General features: G+C 43.6%; 1 protein-coding gene across 1 annotated transcript; it reads left to right on the forward strand.

Moving 5' to 3' along the window:
- The first annotated feature begins 1857 nt into the window (after positions 1 to 1857).
- LOC128767637 (uncharacterized) lies at positions 1858 to 17539 on the forward strand. Its single transcript, XM_053879812.1, has 5 exons — positions 1858 to 1931; positions 15775 to 16092; positions 16159 to 16272; positions 17261 to 17310; positions 17370 to 17539. The coding sequence occupies exons 1-5, from the start codon at positions 1889 to 1891 to the stop codon at positions 17532 to 17534; spliced, it is 690 nt and encodes a 229-aa protein (XP_053735787.1). The 5' UTR covers positions 1858 to 1888; the 3' UTR covers positions 17535 to 17539.
- Positions 17540 to 18326: the final 787 nt, after the last annotated feature.

The following is an 18326-nucleotide window of genomic DNA, read 5'->3' on the forward strand; positions in this document are numbered from 1 at the left end:
ATGCATCTCAGCTGTGTTTTCTTCTTCCGTTTCTCTCATCACATTTGTGTCGAACCTAGTTGTAACTCTTCATGTAGAGCTTGTATCTGTTCCAGGGTGTGAAAATGCAGTCTGGACGAAGACAGTTGAGGTTGGACAAGATGTGACTCTGGAATGCAACAGTCAGACGAGTGGAAACTTCTACTGGACTCGATTTCTCTGAACTCTGTGCCTCGGCTGTTGGTTGCCTTTGATTCCCGCCGATTACGTCATGTTATTAAAGATTCTCACTTGAAAGCAAAGCTCGACAACTCAGGGAAGTTTGATCTTCATTTTCACACCGTGCAGATGAGAGACAGTGGACTTTACTTCTGCACTGCAGTTTGGACATGACAATTTTAGGAGTGATGTTCCTCTAAGTCAAAGGTGACTGTTATGGTTCGAGACGCGGGGCAGGACCCACGTGCAGTGTTGAAAGAGTCACAGGAGGCAGGAGCGAGTCAATACAATAATTTATCACAAAAAAAAAAAAGCGTCACCGAACTGGGAGAAACAATGCAAGAAGAGTCTGTAACAGGAGAGCAAACACACAATGTGCAATAAAACAAAGTAAACTATCGAGGTGGTCAAAACAAACGTACGAGTAGGGAGTTACAGAAAACGGAGAGAAAACCAAGAAGCCACACAGAGCAGGGAGAACAAAGGGAGTCAAACTACAAAAACTCAGAACACCAGGGTTTAGAAATAACTGAACAGAAGATAAGTCAAAACGTCGGATAAATGTACACGGGTAGAGAGGACCAAATGCAGATTACCAGTCGGAGCAAATGAAGCAAACCATCTGACACACGTTGCTGGAGTGCAGGTGTTTTTAAGCTGGGGTCATTAGAGGGTGATTGGCTCAAGCCATGTGCCACAGGAACAGGAAGACAGGAGGGAGAAAACAAAACTGGACTCACGTGACCAAAGTAAAAGCAGAATCATGACGACACGAAAACTGCATTTTGTGTGATGTTTTTTTTTTTTTTTTTAAGTTGAAGTTCACAGCACCACCATCTTTGTGACCAAAAAATTTTGTTCTTAACTGACACAGAGTCTGACATCACTGCTGTATTGAGAGATGCATCCTCAAATTTGGTCCCACCAGGGAGCCCTGCCAATCTCCAGTGTTCAGTCTTCTCTGATTCTGATCGTTGTGCTGGCGAAGCAACAGTGTACTGGCTCACACGTGGAAACCATGACTCACGTCCAAGTTTGCTGCAGGCATACAAAAACAGAGGAGCTGAGTGTGGATGGGATTCTACGACCCAGTCGCACAAATGTGTCTTCAACGTCTCCGGAGACATCAGCTCCTCTGGAGATGAGTGTTTCTTCCCATCCAACAGGGAGGAGACAGGTCATTGGTGTATGCTGTGCCAAGACACACCAAGAGGAAAACTGGAGGAAAGGAAACACGTGCCAAGGTGCGGGAAAATGTCATCTATTCTGGAGTGAGGGGACAGGAATAGAAGAGAGGAACATGAGACTGGATCCTGGATCGTCAACCTCCTCTGGATCTGAGATGTTCCACCATCACCTCATCATCTCCAAGATCAAAGCCATTGTCCCTCACCATCATCCAGTTAAGGATCAACCTCAACTGATAACCTTCTGTTGGAGCCACGCATGGACTCAGATGAAGCACATCATTGTTTTTGCTGTTCACTCTTTCCCAGTCTTTCAAGAATGAATAAACATTGAAAGTAAAGTGTGAGTATGTGTCAGGGAGCAAAGACAAAACCAGAGTGCAGTCCAGCCAATCAGATAACTAGATCAGAAGGATGTCTGTCGTCCCCTCCTCTTCCTCGTCTTCTCATAAGCGCTGAAAGTTTCCACCGCTGACTGTCGACTCTGCTGCGCTCCCTGTAAGATGCTGCTCAGTGTCTGCCTCGCTCTTCTCTTGGTGATCGGAGGTAAGTACTTGCTCAGCTCTTCAGACCTTCATGAGGAGGAACTTTAAATGGCTGCCTCACTTTTAACGTCAATTGATGTGTGTGTCTGACTCCCAAAGCGACGATAGTCCTGACAATATTCACAACATATTCTTTAACAGACTTCTTTAACAGTTTTAAAAAAAACTGAATGCTGATCTCATTTATCGATTTATTTTATTCCTAGTTCCTCCCATTCACTCGAAACACTTCAAGTTTTCAGTCTGTCTTTGCTCTTTGTTCTGTATCTTCCTGTTTCACACCTTCTATAACAGTATGGTAAAACCCTTTGTCGCATTTATACAATGCTAAAAGAGAATATTCAGTTCTAATATCGAAAAATTGGCTTTTCTTGCTCATTATTCACCACATATTTTCCATTAAAACTATGTTTGCATTCCAGAATGTGACGGTGACTTTCCTCTGTCCAGGACGACAGTGATGATCGGACAAAATGTGACTTTGTCATGTGACCCTCTGACAACATATGGAGAATTTTACTGGATTACATTTTCAGGCAAACACGTTCCTAAAGTTCTACTTGCAGGTGCTAATAATGGGGAAACATATGACATCAAACAAAAGCGTCAGACAGCTGGATTAATGGTGAAGAGATTTGACCTTCATCTGAAGGACGTGCAGTTGAGCCATGCAGGATTTTACTTCTGTGCTGAAGTGACGTTTGTAAAAATCAGATTTTTGAGTAGCGCATTTCTTGAAGTGAAAGGTAAGGTTCAGTTAACTACTCAAGTCTCTTCAGCGTCTCTCCTCTGAAGACCTTCACAGTTTTTCTTTCTTCACAGAAGCGCAGCATGATACTGCTCTGTTCCAGCCAGGAAGCACAGTGAACCTTGCATGTTCAGTTTTCTCCTCTTTAAAGAGTCAAATGTGCACACATGCAACTGTGTACTGGTTCAGATCTTCATCAGACGAATCACCTCCAACTTTGCTCTTCAAACAAACGGCTGAATGTGGTCAAGAGGCTGCGACACAACAGCAGAAGTGTGTTTACAGCATCTCCAGAAACATCAGCTCCACTGTCACTGACACTGACTTCTGTGCTGTGCTCTCATGTGGAGACATTTCAATTGGGAATTTCACAAAACCCTCTGGTGAATACAGTCAAGGACTTACTTAACTCACTCATCCCCAAGAAAATAATTCCCTTGTCTGCTTGCTAACAGCTTCTCCTCAGGATCTTCTCCAGCTGGTGATTCCAGGTGTGTTGGGAGGTGGACTCCTCCTCAGTTTGGGAGTCATCGCTGCGCTGCTTTACATCATCAAGAATCTCAAGCGAGATTTGCTCGGTAAGAAACAGAGATTTTTCTTTTGTAATGTTTTGTTTGATCTTCAGTATTTTGCTTTGATTTCCTCCACATTGTTGGATTCATAATTGATTTGTTACAACTACTGCTACTACAAAAGATGCAAGTGTTGCGAATATGATGTGAACAGAGAAAACAATGTCTCTAAGGTCAGGACAGCATGACAGGGGTCACAGTTTTCTCTTCTCCAGACCGAGTCTTGGTTGGTCTACAGGTGGAGAGAGTTTGTATGTGTGAGGCAGAGAAGAGATTGAGTTCAGTCACATGGGACGTCAGTGTTTGAGGTGATGTCAGTGTGGCCCGATCTGGTGCAGTCAAGGTTTGACTTCTTTCATAATGTTTAGTGTTCTTCAACGTCAAAACGTTGGTGGCGTGAAAGACCACCCACGCAGTCACAACCACCAGATCTGAGAGAAGTGTGAGGGTTTTGCAGCTCCCTGCAGCAAAGATCCTACAATCATGGACATCTGCCGAGCGAACATGCTCAGAAGAGGTTTCGCATTTAGTGAAACATTGTTTAAACTTTCAATTAAATGTACAACTTGTTCAGTCGTCAAACCTCAGTTCAGAGATGAGATGTTATAACTGAACCCCTGGGATTCACTGGTGACCAGCCTGGATGTTGTCTTCCAGCTGCTGCTTCTCTCCGACCGACACCCACTGATGGCAGCCGTGGTCAGCAGGTACAAACCCAGAGCTCTCCAGTGAGATCCAACTGGGATTGTTCAACACGTGTTTCTTCCCATCCAACAGGGAGGAGACAGGTCATTGGTGTATGCTGTGCCAAGACACACCAAGAGGAAAACTGGAGGAAAAGAAACACGTGCCAAGGTGCGGGAAAATGTCATCTATTCTGAAGTGAGGGGGCCGGAATAGAAGAGAGAAACATGAGACTGGATCCTGGATCCTCAACCTCCTCTGGATCTGAGATGTTCCACCATCACCTCATCATCTCCAAGATCAAAGCCATTGTCCCTCACCAACATCCAGTTAGGAATCAACTTCAACTGATAACCTTCTGTAGGAGTCATGCATCGACTCAGATGAAGCACATCATTGTTTTTGTTGTTTTCAACATCATGTTTTCTTTGTCTTTAAACAGTTTATTAAAAAAAAACTTGGCTGGAAAGTGTGTGTGGGCTTTTTTGCGTATGTAAAACAACAAACTGAAAACACAATTTCAGTCCAGCCAATCAGATGACTAGATCAGAAGGATGTCTGTTGTCCCCTCCTCTTCCTCGTCTTCTCATAAGCACTGAAAGTTTCCACCGCTGACTGTCGACTCTGCTGCGCTCCCTGTAAGATGCTGGTCAGTGTCTGCCTCGCTCTTCTCTTGGTTATCGGAGGTAAGTACTTGCTCAGCTCTTCAGACCTTCATGAGGAGGAACTTTAAATGGCTGCCTGACTTTTAGCATTGATTGATTTGTGTTTCTGACTCCGAAAGTGATGATAGGACTGACAGACTTAAAACAGACAACAGCCTTAAAAAAAATTTATGCGTAAATGATCTCATACATTCCATTTGTTTTACTTTTTGTGTGTCCTATTCAATCTAAACACAAAACATTAAACAAACAGGTTTTTCAGTCTGTCTTTGCTGTTTCTTCTGTCTCTCCCTGTTACACAACTTTTTTTTACGATAAAACCCTTTGTTGCATTTACACAATGCTAAATTGGAATATTTGGTTCTAATATCCATAAATTGGCTTTTGTCGCTCAGTATTTACCACATACTAACTATTAAAACTCTGCTTGTGCTGCAGAATGTGGCAGTAACTTCAGCCTCTCGAGGACGACAATTCCAGTCGGACAAAATGTGATTCTGCCATGTGACGCTCAGAAAAACTTTGGAGAATTATACTGGATTACATTTTCTGGCCACGACTTCCCTGCAGTTATAGCTGCAGCTATGGACAGTGATTTTACACATGAAACAAAGAACTTCCATCTGACGGCCAGATTGAACAAGAAAAGGAGATTTGACCTTCATCTGAAGGACGTGCAGTTGAGCGATGCAGGATTTTACTTCTGTGCTGCAGTTCAGGTTTTAAAAATCACATTTTTGAGCACCACATTTCTTGAAGTGAAAGGTAAGGTTCAGTTAACAACTCAAGTCTCTTCAGCGTCTCTCCTCTGAAGACCTTCAGTTTTTCTTTCTTCACAGAAGCGCAGCATGATACTGCTCTGTTCCAGCCAGGAAGCACAGTGAACCTCACGTGTTCAGTTTTCTCCTCTTTAAAGAGTCAAATGTGCACACATGCAACTGTGTACTGGTTCAGATCTTCATCAGACGAATCACCTCCAACTTTGCTCTTCAAACAAACGACCAAACAAAGGGCTGAATGTGGTCAAGAGGCTGCGACACAACAGCAGAAGTGTGTTTACAGCATCTCCAGAAACATCAGCTCCACTGTCACTGACACTGACTTCTGTGCTGTGCTCTCATGTGGAGACATTTCAATTGGGAATTTCACAAAACCCTCTGGTGAATACAGTCAAGGACTTACTTAACTCAGTCATCCCCAAGAAAATAATTCCCTTGTCTTCTTGCTAACAGCTTCTCCTCAGGATCTTCTCCAGCTGGTGATTCCAGGTGTGTTGGGAGGTGGACTCCTCCTCAGTGTGGGAGTCATCGCTGCGCTGCTTTACATCATCAAGAATCTCAAGCGAGATTTGCTCGGTAAGAAACAGAGATTTTTTTTTTGTAATGTTTTGTTTGATCTTCAGTATTTTGCTTTGCTTTCCTCCACATTGTTGATTCATCATTGATTTGTTACAACTACTGCTACTACAAAAGATGCAAGTGTTGCGAATATGATGTGAACAGAGAAAACAATGTCTCTAAGGTCAGGACAGCATGACAGGGGTCACAGTTTTCTCTTCTCCAGACCGAGTTTTGGTTGGTCTACAGGTGGAGAGAGTTTGTATGTGTGAGGCAGAGAAGAGATTGAGTTCAGTCACATGGGACGTCAGTGTTTGAGGTGATGTCAGTGTGGCCCGATCTGGTGCAGTCAAGGTTTGACTTCTTTCATAATGTTTAGTGTTCTTCAACGTCAAAACGTTGGTGGCGTGAAAGACCACCCACGCAGTCACAACCACCAGATCTGAGAGAAGTGTGAGGGTTTTGCAGCTCCCTGCAGCAAAGATCCTACAATCATGGACATCTGCCGAGCGAACATGCTCAGAAGAGGTTTCGCATTTAGTGAAACATTGTTTAAACTTTCAATTAAATGTACAACTTGTTCAGTCGTCAAACCTCAGTTCAGAGATGAGATGTTATAACTGAACCCCTGGGATTCACTGGTGACCAGCCTGGATGTTCTCTTCCAGCTGCTGCTTCTCTCCGACCGACACCCACTGATGGCAGCCGTGGTCAGCAGGTACAAACCAAGAGCTCTCCAGTGAGATCCAACTGGGATTGTTCAACACGTGTTTCTTCCCATCCAACAGGGAGGAGACAGGTCATTGGTGTATGCTGTGCCAAGACACACCAAGAGGAAAACTGGAGGAAAAGAAACACGTGCCAAGGTGCGGGAAAATGTCATCTATTCTGAAGTGAGGGGGCCGGAATAGAAGAGAGGAACATGAGACTGGATCCTGGATCCTCAACCTCCTCTGGATCTGAGATGTTCCACCATCACCTCATCATCTCCAAGATCACAGCCATTGTCCCACCACACCACCCACCAAAATCCCCAAATCTTGACAGAAAGAATGTCAAGATTTTTGTCTGTTTCGTAATGAGAGTTCAGGTGGGGACTCTCTGTCTTTCACGACTGAATATATAAATGTGAGAAAGTAAACTCACAGTGTGATGTGTTCTTCTTTTCTTGAAGAGTATCCCCTCAAAAAATCCATATATATGTGTATATATATATATATATATATATATATATATATATATATATATATATATATATATATATATATATGTGTGTGTGTGTGTGTGTGTGTGTGTGTGTGTGTGTGTTTGTATGTTTTTTTAATTTTTTTTTTTTTAGTGGAAACACTTCAACAAGTCGCATGTTTAAAAAAAAAAAAAAAATCTAAAAGCCACCTTTTGTTGAACTCAAAACCAAAGTGTTGAGATGAACCAATGAAATCAGAGAACCAAGTGGCTTCCTCCCTTCGCTTGTGCTTCTGCTTAAAAGCGTCACGGAGAGAGTCTTCACCTCAAACTGTGTCACGTTTGCTGAGTCTGTCGTGGAGATGCTGTTCCTCTTCTGTCTGGCTGCTCTTCTCTGGATTGGAGGTGAGTGTTCACCAAATGATGAAAGTCACATTCATGTCAACATGAAACACAGACTACATGTTTGATTATCATTTTATTTTTGTTTTTTTTTGAAAAAAGAACAAAAAATTAGCTTGAACAGCCTTTTGAATCTGTCTGAACCGTCATTGCTTAACACTCAACACTCAATAACTTGTGTTCCAGGATGTGGATCAGTGTTTCTGAGGTCTGTTCCAGTTGGAGAGAGTTTGACTCTGTACTGCAGCAGTCAGAACTCATACGGAACTTTGAGGTGGATTCGACTTTCTATCGACAAGTCTGTGGAATATTTAGCCACCAGTGACAGCCGCGAGTCTTCTGAGGTGGTAAAGAAAGACGAATCAGGGAAGTTTGATCTTCCTCTTCATGGAGTGCTGCTGAATGACACTGGATTTTACATCTGCTGTGAAGTTTGGTACACAGATTTAAAGATTTTGAACGTGACCTTTTTACATGTTGAAGGTAAGACGACCTCAACATTTGTTATTTGAACAAATCTCACACCTTCCTCTTTACTTTCTACTCTCACAGTATCAAGATGTAGATCAAGTTTTACTCTTTTTCTGTTGTCGCAGAATTGTCTCCTCACGTCACTGACATAGAAGAGGATTCATCTGAGGTCCATCATGGACTCTCTTCCAACCATCACTGTTCAGTTTCCTCCAGTTCCAAGACTAGTTCATGTTCAGAGAGAGTTTACTGGTTCAAACCCAGAGCAGACAAATCACCAAGTTTACTGGTCGCACATAAACACGGAGGTGAGGAGTGTGGATGGAACTCTACGACTGGATTGAAGAAATGTGTCTACAGCGTGTCCAGAGACGTGGACTGGTCTCATGATGAGACCCTCTACTGCGCTGTGCTCTCATGTGGACAGATCTTCTTCGGAAATGGGCCAAAAAAGCCTCCTAAAGGTAAAAGAAGAACATGGTTATTGTTCTAGTTGCTGTCGATCCTGTTTTCAGTCCTTCATTCGTCCTTTCTCTGACAGAGCCTCATCACTCCTGGTTAACTGCAGGTGTGGTGAGCTCTGGTCTGATCATAAGTCTGGGAGTCAACGCTCTTCTGGTTTACATCATCAGGAAACAGAAGAGGGACTTCAGTGGTGAGCAAACTGAAGTTGTACAAAGCACTTTTATTCAGTTATTATGGATCATTCCATCAACAGAGACGTTCTGCTCTGCTGCTGTGAAGCTTTGAAACCGACTCATATATGTGGCTTCTTTTCTTTGTTTCTCGTTGTGATGGTGAGGAATAATGCTGGTGACTGAGGCTGTAGTTTAAGTCGTGATATTGTGTGTGTGTGATTGCGACAGCGTCCTTCACAAGTGCAGTGCAGTCCAAGCACACCCGACTGCTTCCTGCCACAACCACTCAGTCGCTGTTTCCTGTTTCTGAACCTGTGTTTGCCTTGAATATCACTGATCTTCAGAGTAGCATGAGGCTCATGAGGCGTTCTGCAGTCACTAAGGAAATAATAGTGAGAAGTGAGTTTGAACAACTCCCTGAACTCTCTGTTTGTATCCAGCAGCCTCCAGCTTCCAGCCAGCACTGAGTGAAGAGCACCAGCAGGTAGATGTTAGAAGGAGGTGCATCTGACCCTCTCACTGTTTAATGATGATTTCTCACCACACAGCAGCTGAATGAAGAACCTCTGGTTTATACTATGGTGAATTACACCAAGAGGACAAGTGGATGGAAAAAAAGGATACATTGAGGTGGAGGAAAATGTGACGTATTCTGCAGTGCAGATGATGGAATAGATCCTGGATCATCCACTCAGGACTTAAGATGCTCCCTGGACACTGGGACAGGACAATCTTTGAGTTGCTAGATGTGTTTGTGTTTCAGTGTGAATCAGCTCAGGACTGTGTGAGGACGTTGATGTCAATCTCTCGTGTGGTTTCTTCACTCGCAGTGATGAAAAAAAGGTGTCTGGACTTCTGCGCCTCACAGAGAGTGAGACAGGAAGTCAGTAGAGTTGGAAGGCGTGCTGCGCTAGTTTCGATCAACGTGGCCAGCAACAGACACCTGCCACAGCAGGGGAAGATTAAAGGACATGGCAGGGTTGTTCCTCCAGATGGGCCACAGTTTAAACCTCAGAGAAGTAATTGTTAAAGACTGTAATGAAGGTCTCCACCTCAGACTTGCTTCTTGTTTTCTTTGAAGACACGCTTTCCTCTCTGATGCTTCATTTTAGTGAAGGGAAATACAGCTTGATGACATTGCGGTAACTACAATGAGTTTAAAAGTCCTGGGAGAAAGTGTGATGGAGGATCTGTTAAAATCCCCACATGTATAAATAAAGGTGTTCTTTCCCTTATTAAACATGTTGAAAAGGAAGTCTGACGATGTCTGTCAAGTCCCTCAGAGTTTCAGTCAATGGTTTCTTTTCGTTTTCGTCCCACTACAAGCCGCCATGAAAAACAACAACAGCAACAAGAAAACTCATTACACACACACAAACCAGATGTCGAAAAAAATCAACTGCAGAGATTTTGTCTTGTCTCCTCCCACCTCGCCTTTCGTCTGGACTTTAAAGAAGCGTGAAGATGCTCTTCCTTTTATGTCTCGCACTTTTCTCCGTCGGAGGTAAGTTTCCCCCAAACTCTTCTTCATGAATTCTATTCAGTATGAACTTGAAGGATTTCAACTCTGTAGCAGTTACTCAACACTTTTCACAGATGAATTGTTTAAACTTGATGAATCTCAGCTCTGTTTTCTTCTTCAGTTTCTCTCACCACATTTGTGTCGAACCAAGTTGCAACTCTTCATGTAGCGTTTGTATCTGTTCCAGGGTGTGAAAATGCAGTCTGGACGAAGACAGTTGAGGTTGGACAAGATGTGACTCTGGAATGTAGAAGTCAGGAGACAAAGGGAGACTTCTACTGGATCCGATTTTCTGCCAACTCACTACCCAGACTTTTGATTGCAGTTGATTCTCAACGATCCCAATATTATTTTAAAGGTTCTCACATCAGTGTGAGATATGACGCCGTAGGAAAGTTTGACATAGACCTTCACAGCGTGCAGTAGAGATTTTACTTCTGCACTGCAGTTTGGACCTTTGACATGACATTTTCAAGCATGATGTTCCTGCAAGTCAAAGGTGACGTCACCCAAAACTGCATTTAGTATTTTAGTTTTATGAGTTGAAGTTCACAGCACCACCATCTTTGTGATCAAAATCTTCTTTTGTTCTCAACAGACACAGAGTCTGACATCACTGCTGTATTTCAAGATGCATCCTCAGATTTGGTCCCACCAGTGAGCCCTGTCGATCTCCAGTGTTCAGTCTTCTCTGATTCTGATCGTAGTGCTGGTGAAGCAACAGTGTACTGGCTCACACGTGGAAACCATGACTCACGTCCAAGTTTGCTGCAGGCATATAAAAACAGAGGAGCAGAGTGTGGATGGGATTCTACGACCCAGTCCCACAAATGTGTCTTCAGTGTCTCCGGAGACATCAGCTCCTCTGGAGATGAGATGAACTACTGCGCTGTGGTCTCTTGTGGACACATTCTGTTTGGAAATGGATCCAAAATCTACAGTGAAGGTGGAGAAAGCAAGTCCGTTAAAATGACAATGATATTTGTGATTGGTGACCAACTTCACTGTGATCTTTTGCAGAAGAAAAATCCTTCTTTGGCCATCAGACTCTTCACTTCCTGCTGGGTGGTGTTATCGTTGTTTGTCTGGGAGTCATAGCTCTCCTGCTTTGCATCATCAAGAAACAAAAAGGAAACAACCCTGAAGGTAAGTGACCATGAGCACTGTTTCCTGGTCGCAACTGCAATGTAGAATAGAAGTCATTGTTCCTCAGAGTCGCAATTTGGCCCTGCTTCATTTTTACTGCTTATATTTTACTTTCTGTATTCGCATATCAATTGTCACTCGTGTGATGCGTATTTAGATGTTTCACTTCACCTGCTCCTGGAAAAGATTTTGTAAATCTCTATTATAAATTCACACTCTGCTCCGGCCCGAAACCTCAGTTCAGAGATGAGATGAAATTACTGAACCCCTGGGATTCACTGGTGACCAGCCTGCATGTTCTCTTCCAGCTGCTGCTTCTCTCCGACCGACACCCACTGATGGCAGCCGTGGTCAGCAGGTACAAACCCAGAGCTCTCCAGTGAGATCCAACTGGGATTGTTCAACACGTGTTTCTTCCCATCCAACAGGGAGGAGACAGGTCATTGGTGTATGCTGTGCCAAGACACACCAAGAGGAAAACTGGAGGAAAGGAAACACGTGCCAAGGTGCGGGAAAATGTCATCTATTCTGGAGTGAGGGGGCCGGAATAGAAGAGAGGAACATGAGACTGGATCCTGGATCGTCAACCTCCTCTGGATCTGAGATGTTCCACCATCACCTCATCATCTCCAAGATCAAAGCCATTGTCCCTCACCAACATCCAGTTAAGGATCAACCTCAACTGATAACCTTCTGTTGGAGCCACATATCGACTCAGATGAAGCACATCAATGTTTTTGCTGTTCATTCTTTCACAGTCTTTCAAGAATTAAGAAACACTCAAAGCAAAGTGTGAGCGTGTGAGTCTCTTTTTGGGTGAGAGAGCAAAGACAAAACCAGAGTGCAGTCCAGCCAATCAGATGACTAGATCAGAAGGATGTCTGCCGTCCCCTCCTCTTCCTCGTCTTCTCATAAGCACTGAAAGTTTCCACCGCTGACTGTCGACTCTGCTGCGCTCCCTGGAAGATGCTGCTCAGTGTCTGCCTCGCTCTTCTCTTGGTGATCGGAGGTAAGTACTTGCTCAGCTCTTCAGACCTTCATGAGGAGGAACTTTAAATGGCTGCGTCACTTTTAACGTCAATTGATGTGTGTGTCTGAGTCCCAAAGCGACGATAGTCCTGACAGTATTCACAACATATTCTTTAACAGACTTAAAAAAGAAAAAAAAAACTGAATGCTGATCTCATTTATCGATTTATTTTATTTATAGTTCCTCCCATTCACTCGAAACACTTCAGGTTTTCAGTCTGTCTTTGCTCTTTGTTCTGTATCTTCCTGTTTCACACCTTCTATAACAGTATGGTAAAACCCTTTGTCGCATTGATACAATGCTAAAAGAGAATATTCAGTTCTAATATCAATAAATTGTCTTTTCTTGCTCATTATTCACCACATAATTTCCATAAAAACTATGTTTGTCTTCCAGAATGTGACGGTGACTTTCCTCTGTCCAGGACGACTGTGATGATCGGACAAAATGTGACTCTGTCATGTGACCCTCTGACAACATATGGAGAATTTTACTGGATTACATTTTCAGGCAAACACGTTCCTAAAGTTCTACTTGCAGGTGATAAAAATGGGGAAACATATAACATCAAACAAAAGCGTCAGACAGCTGGATTAATGGTGAAGAGATTTGACCTTCATCTGAAGGACGTGCAGTTGAGCGATGCAGGATTTTACTTCTGTGCTGAAGTGACGTTTTTAAAAATCACATTTTTGAGCAGCACATTTCTTGAAGTGAAAGGTAAGGTTCAGGTAACTACTCAAGTCTCTTCAGCGTCTCTCCTCTGAAGACCTTCACAGTTTTTCTTTCTTCACAGAAGCGCACCATGATACTGCTCTGTTCCAGCCAGGAAGCACAGTGAACCTCACGTGTTCAGTTTTCCCCTCTTTAAAGAGTCAAATGTGCACACATGCAACTGTGTACTGGCTCAGATCTTCATCAGACGAATCACCTCCAACTTTGCTCTTCAAACAAACGACCAAACAAAGGGCTGAATGTGGTCAAGAGGCTGCGACACAACAGCAGAAGTGTGTTTACAGCATCTCCAGAAACATCAGCTCCACTGTCACTGACACTGACTTCTGTGCTGTGCTCTCATGTGGAGACATTTCAATTGGGAATTTCACAAAACCCTCTGGTGAATACAGTCAAGGACTTACTTAACTCACTCATCCTCAAGAAAATAATTCTCTTGTCTACTTGCTAACAGCTTCTCCTCAGGATCTGGTGATTCCAGGTGTGTTGGGAGGTGGACTCCTCCTCAGTGTGGGAGTCATCGCTGCGCTGCTTTACATCATCAAGAATCTCAAGCGAGATTTGCTGGGTAAGAAACCGAGACGTTTGTGGTAATGTTTTATTTCACCTTCTGTATTTTTCTTTGCTTTGCTTTACATCTTGTTGTTGGATTGTACATATTTGATTTGTTCTTTAAACCAAAGAAGGATGCAAGTGTCGCAAATATGATGTGCAAAGTGGAGGAAGCAGAGGTGGTGCTGAGGAAAACAATAGTTTGCTTGTCTGTAAGGTCTTGGACAGGTCAGCCTGAACTGCAAAAGGGTCTTAGATGGTCTACAGGTGGAGAGAGTTTGTATGTGTGAGGCAGAGGAAAGATTGAGTTCAGTCACATGGGACGTCAGTCAAGGTTTGTCTTCTTTCATAAAGTTTCCTTCTGTTCAACTTCAAAACATTGGTGGCGTGAAAGGAAGGCCACCTACGCAGTCACAACCACCAGATCTGAGAGAAGTGTGAGGGTTTTGCAGCTCCCTGCAGTAAAGATCGTACCATCATCGACATCTGAGGAGTGAAAATGCTCAGTAGAGGGTCAACATTTAGTGAAACATTGATTCAACTTTTGATGAAATGTACAACCTGGTTGGTCATCGAACCTCAGTTCAGAGATGAGATGAAATAACTGAACCCCTGGGATTCACTGGTGACCAGCCTGGATGTTCTCTTCCAGCTGCTGCTTCTCTCCGACCGACACCCACTGATGGCAGCCGTGGTCAGCAGGTACAAACCCAGAGCTCTCCAGTGAGATCCAACTGGGATTGTTCAACACGTGTTTCTTCCCATCCAACAGGGAGGAGACAGGTCGTTGGTGTATGCTGTGCCAAGACACACCAAGAGGAAAACTGGAGGAAAGGAAACACGTGCCAAGGTGCGGGAAAATGTCATCTATTCCTAAGTGAGGGGGCAGGAATAGAAGAGAGGAACATGAGACTGGACCCTGGATCGTCAACCTTCTCTGGATCTGAGATGTTCCGCCATCACCTCATCACCTCCAAGATCACTGCCATTGTCCCTCACCAACATCCAGTAGTTCACAAACCTGAAATATATATTTACAAACATACATCTGTACCCAGTACGGACTAGTACCCAAATCCCAATAGGACACGACAGTGGTTAGTGTGGACCTTCAGCTTCCAGACTAACTCACCAAGCGGACATGGTTGTAGAGGAGCACAATAGTGAGGAGGTGACAGATGTGGCAATACCAGCTTACACCAACATCAGGAAGAACACAAAACAGTTGAGAAGTACCAGGGGCTGGAAGAACAGCTGGAACAGATGTGGAAGGTCAAGACCAGCGTAGTCCCTGTGGCAATAGGAGCACTTGGAGCTGTGACCGCAAAGTGGGAAAGTGGCTCCAACAGATCCCTGGACATCTGAAGCTCAGCCCAGAAGAGTGCAGTCCTAGGAACAGCGACTGCAACAAACCCTCAAACTCCCAGGCCTCAAGAGCATGAATGCATGTTTTGATTCTAATAAACTAACAAAAAAGAAAAGTGTGATGAGTGTAGCTCTGTTTCTTATCTTTTTTTTTTTCATTTTATTGGTGAGAAAGTAAACACAAAAAAGCGAGAGTGCAACCCAGCCTATCAGATGACTAGGTCAGATGCGTTGCTGTTGTCCCCTCCTCTTCTTCGTCTTCTCATAAGCGCTGAAAGTTTCCACCGCTGACTGTCGACTCTGCTGCGCTCCCTGTAAGATGCTGCTCAGTGTCTGCCTCGCTCTTCTCTTGGTGATCGGACGTAAGTACTCTTCAGACCTTCATGAGGAGGAACTTTAAATGGCTGCCTCACTTTTAGCATCAGTTATTTTGGGTTTCTGACTCCAGACCTGTTGATACATTTAAAATCCTCATATTTTCTAGGTATTTCTAGTTATTCTTTCACAGGCTTTCTTGAACTTAACAATGATGACAATTTATTTTATTATATTTTCAATGTGACGCATTCGTTTCAAGCACGTTATCGGTCTGTCTTGTCTCACTGTTCCATCGCTTCCTGTTTCCACACAGCATGCTATGTTTATGACAATGAGGCTCAACTCAAATAACACACAGTTCTCTCATGCATGAAACAACTTTTCTTGCTCTTTTTTTTATCACATACTTGCTATTAACATGGTGTCTGAAGGTTTGATTTGGTTAAATCTGTGACGGTGTTTTGTCTTTCATAGGAGCAGAAAATGAGACAACTCGGCTGGAGCTAGTAAGCAAGAAGACCATGGACTGCTCCGTTTTCGGTCATGGAATGAATTTAAAGTGCAGGCGGGGAAATGTCTTCTGGTTCAAATCTGCACCAGACGGATCACCACCCACTTTCATCTTTAATCAAACGACCGAGGAAAAGGCTGAATGCAAGAGAGAACCACAGCAGAAGTGTGTTTTCCGCACCTCAAGAAACGTCACTGTCAACAACAGTGACCCTGACTTCTGTGCTGTGCTCTCATGTGGACACATTCTAGTTGGGAATTTCTCAAAAGCCATGAATGAATGTAATGAAGTGTTTATTTAACTCAATCCTCCTCAAGGAAATAATTCTCTTGTCTTCCTGCTCACAGCTTCTCCTCAGGATCTGGTGATTCCAGGTGTGTTGGGAGGTGGACTCCTCATCTGTGTGGGAGTCATCGCTGCACTCCTTTACATCATCATGAAACTGAAGCGAGATTTGCTTGGTAAGAAACCAACTGTTTGAGTTATTGAGTTATATGTGTTATTATTGAATGTAGTATGTAGTATATTGAATGTAGTCACCTCAGGTTTCTCCTGCTTCAGTAGCGGTACTGTGGGACGGGTCCTCACCAACACTGTATTATACCATTATGCTCAACGTTACCCGCAGATCTGGATCCAGACAGAGCCTTCGGTCCGTGCTCTGCCTTCATTCCCCCAGTTTTTACTGATACGGACCAAACAGAGCAGTACCACTGGAAACTGTGGGGGGCAGTGTTGCTGTCACTACCCAATACGTAGCCCTAATGAGACACGAAGAAGACTTAACAACGACCTTTAGTCGTGATACATTTAGTGTTTTCCACTTTTGTACAAGAGGTACATTGTCAGTTCTCCTTCCACAGTCGCCATATTTGTTGTTGTCGTCAACTTTCGGCTCTGGGCTGCCTGCCCGGTTGGATGTGTTGAGGTGAACAGCAGCTAATGTAAAAAAAAAAAAAGCATGGATGCATGGACTGAGAACTTGACAGAGCACAGGCAGCGCCACTCTGTAACCCGAACCCCAACCTCTGCCTTTCTATAACATGACGCACAGTCAACATGGAGCGCCGAATACGTCAACACTCAGAGAATCACTTGAAAATAATGGCTGTTTGGCACCTTGGGAGTGAGAACTTGTTTGTTTTTCACTGAGAGTGGCGCCACAAAAACCTTTTGCAACAGATTCTTTAGCAAAGTCGGCAACACTGGGTGATGTGGAACAGAAATGTTCTTTTGACAACCTTTTTTTAAGACTCAGACAGATGGGTAATGCTGAGTGTACAAGAGCAAAGGTCGACAAACTTCATGCATCAGGGGTTGCCATGGAAAGTCCGCACCACCCATCTTGATCCTCTTCCGTAGACACAACTGCCCTCTTCATGCTGCATCCAAGAATCCAGTCCTACTCGGGTTTTACCTTGAAAACTAAACTCGTGTTCCATTTTCCAGCGGCTACTTCTTTCCGGAATCCCACCGCAGGTGACAGGAATGGTCCACAGGTAAATATAAACAGATGTAAAGATGAACCTCATTGTAAAATTCCCTTTCCTGTTTTCAGAGTGGCTTCGCTGCCATGGAGGAGAATGGAGATGTCCTGACGTATGCAACTCCAAGCACCACCAGTAGGAGAACTGCTGGCAAACCACCTGTGAGCCAGTTGGAGAGTGTGATCTATTCTAATGTGAGAGTTGGAGAACCGAGGATCTGTTTTGAAGACCACTGACAACTTTTTTTTTTTTTTTTTCGATGACTGTAAATGTCAGCGCAGAGACACATGTACATTGTCTTGCTGTTTAGGACTTCTGTTTGCTTTGGATATACAGTAGTGTGTCAATTGAAGAAATAAAATCAATCAAAGCCAATGCAGAAGTGTGTTGCTTTCTATTTCATATACATACATATATATATATATATATATATATATATATATATATATATATATATATATATATATATATATATATATATATATATATATATATATCAGTGTAGCAGTGGTTTAGGACAGATGTGGTGTCGTCTGTGAAGCTCTGCTTGGTTTATATTTACAGCCAACTTTCTTGTATCTTCTTACTTCCGCATGTCAGCCTGTTTCCTGCCACAGCCACATTCACATGCAGCCTTGTGAACTTCATTTCCGTTTTGGTGTGTGAAACGAGTGGAGAATTTGACAAATGTAGACACTGAGAGGGACGATGTGGCCCCTGAAAACAAGACCACCAGACTGAGGAGGAGCTTGGCGTTTACTGCAACCAGAAAAGTGTCAAGAGACACAAGTGCCATTTATTCAAAACAAAACCTGGTCCCCTGTTGAAGGTGGGCTCCACTGAGTTTGAGGGTGAAACTGTTTTCACCTTTCAAAACAGCACCACTTCCATGGAGCGTCTTCTAAAATCATTGTAAAACTGAGGATGGAGGTCGACACAGCGTCGGCGACACATTCAAGGTGACTGAAATGTATAGGATGGATCAGCCATCCAAATGAGCCAGTAGCTCCGCCCCCCAGTAAAGTAAC

This window comes from Synchiropus splendidus, chromosome 11, assembly GCF_027744825.2.
Source record: "Synchiropus splendidus isolate RoL2022-P1 chromosome 11, RoL_Sspl_1.0, whole genome shotgun sequence".
In the NCBI taxonomy this organism is placed as follows: domain Eukaryota; kingdom Metazoa; phylum Chordata; class Actinopteri; order Syngnathiformes; family Callionymidae; genus Synchiropus; species Synchiropus splendidus.

Coding starts and splice junctions, on each gene's coding strand:
- LOC128767637 (XM_053879812.1), top strand. CDS start 1,889: ATGCTGCTCAGTGTCTGCCTCGCTCTTCTCTTGGTGATCGGAG. Junction 16,093..16,158: donor CTCAAAAGCCATGAATGAAT/GTAATGAAGTGT, acceptor TCCTGCTCACAG/CTTCTCCTCAGGATCTGGTG. Junction 17,311..17,369: donor GTGACAGGAATGGTCCACAG/GTAAATATAAAC, acceptor TCCTGTTTTCAG/AGTGGCTTCGCTGCCATGGA.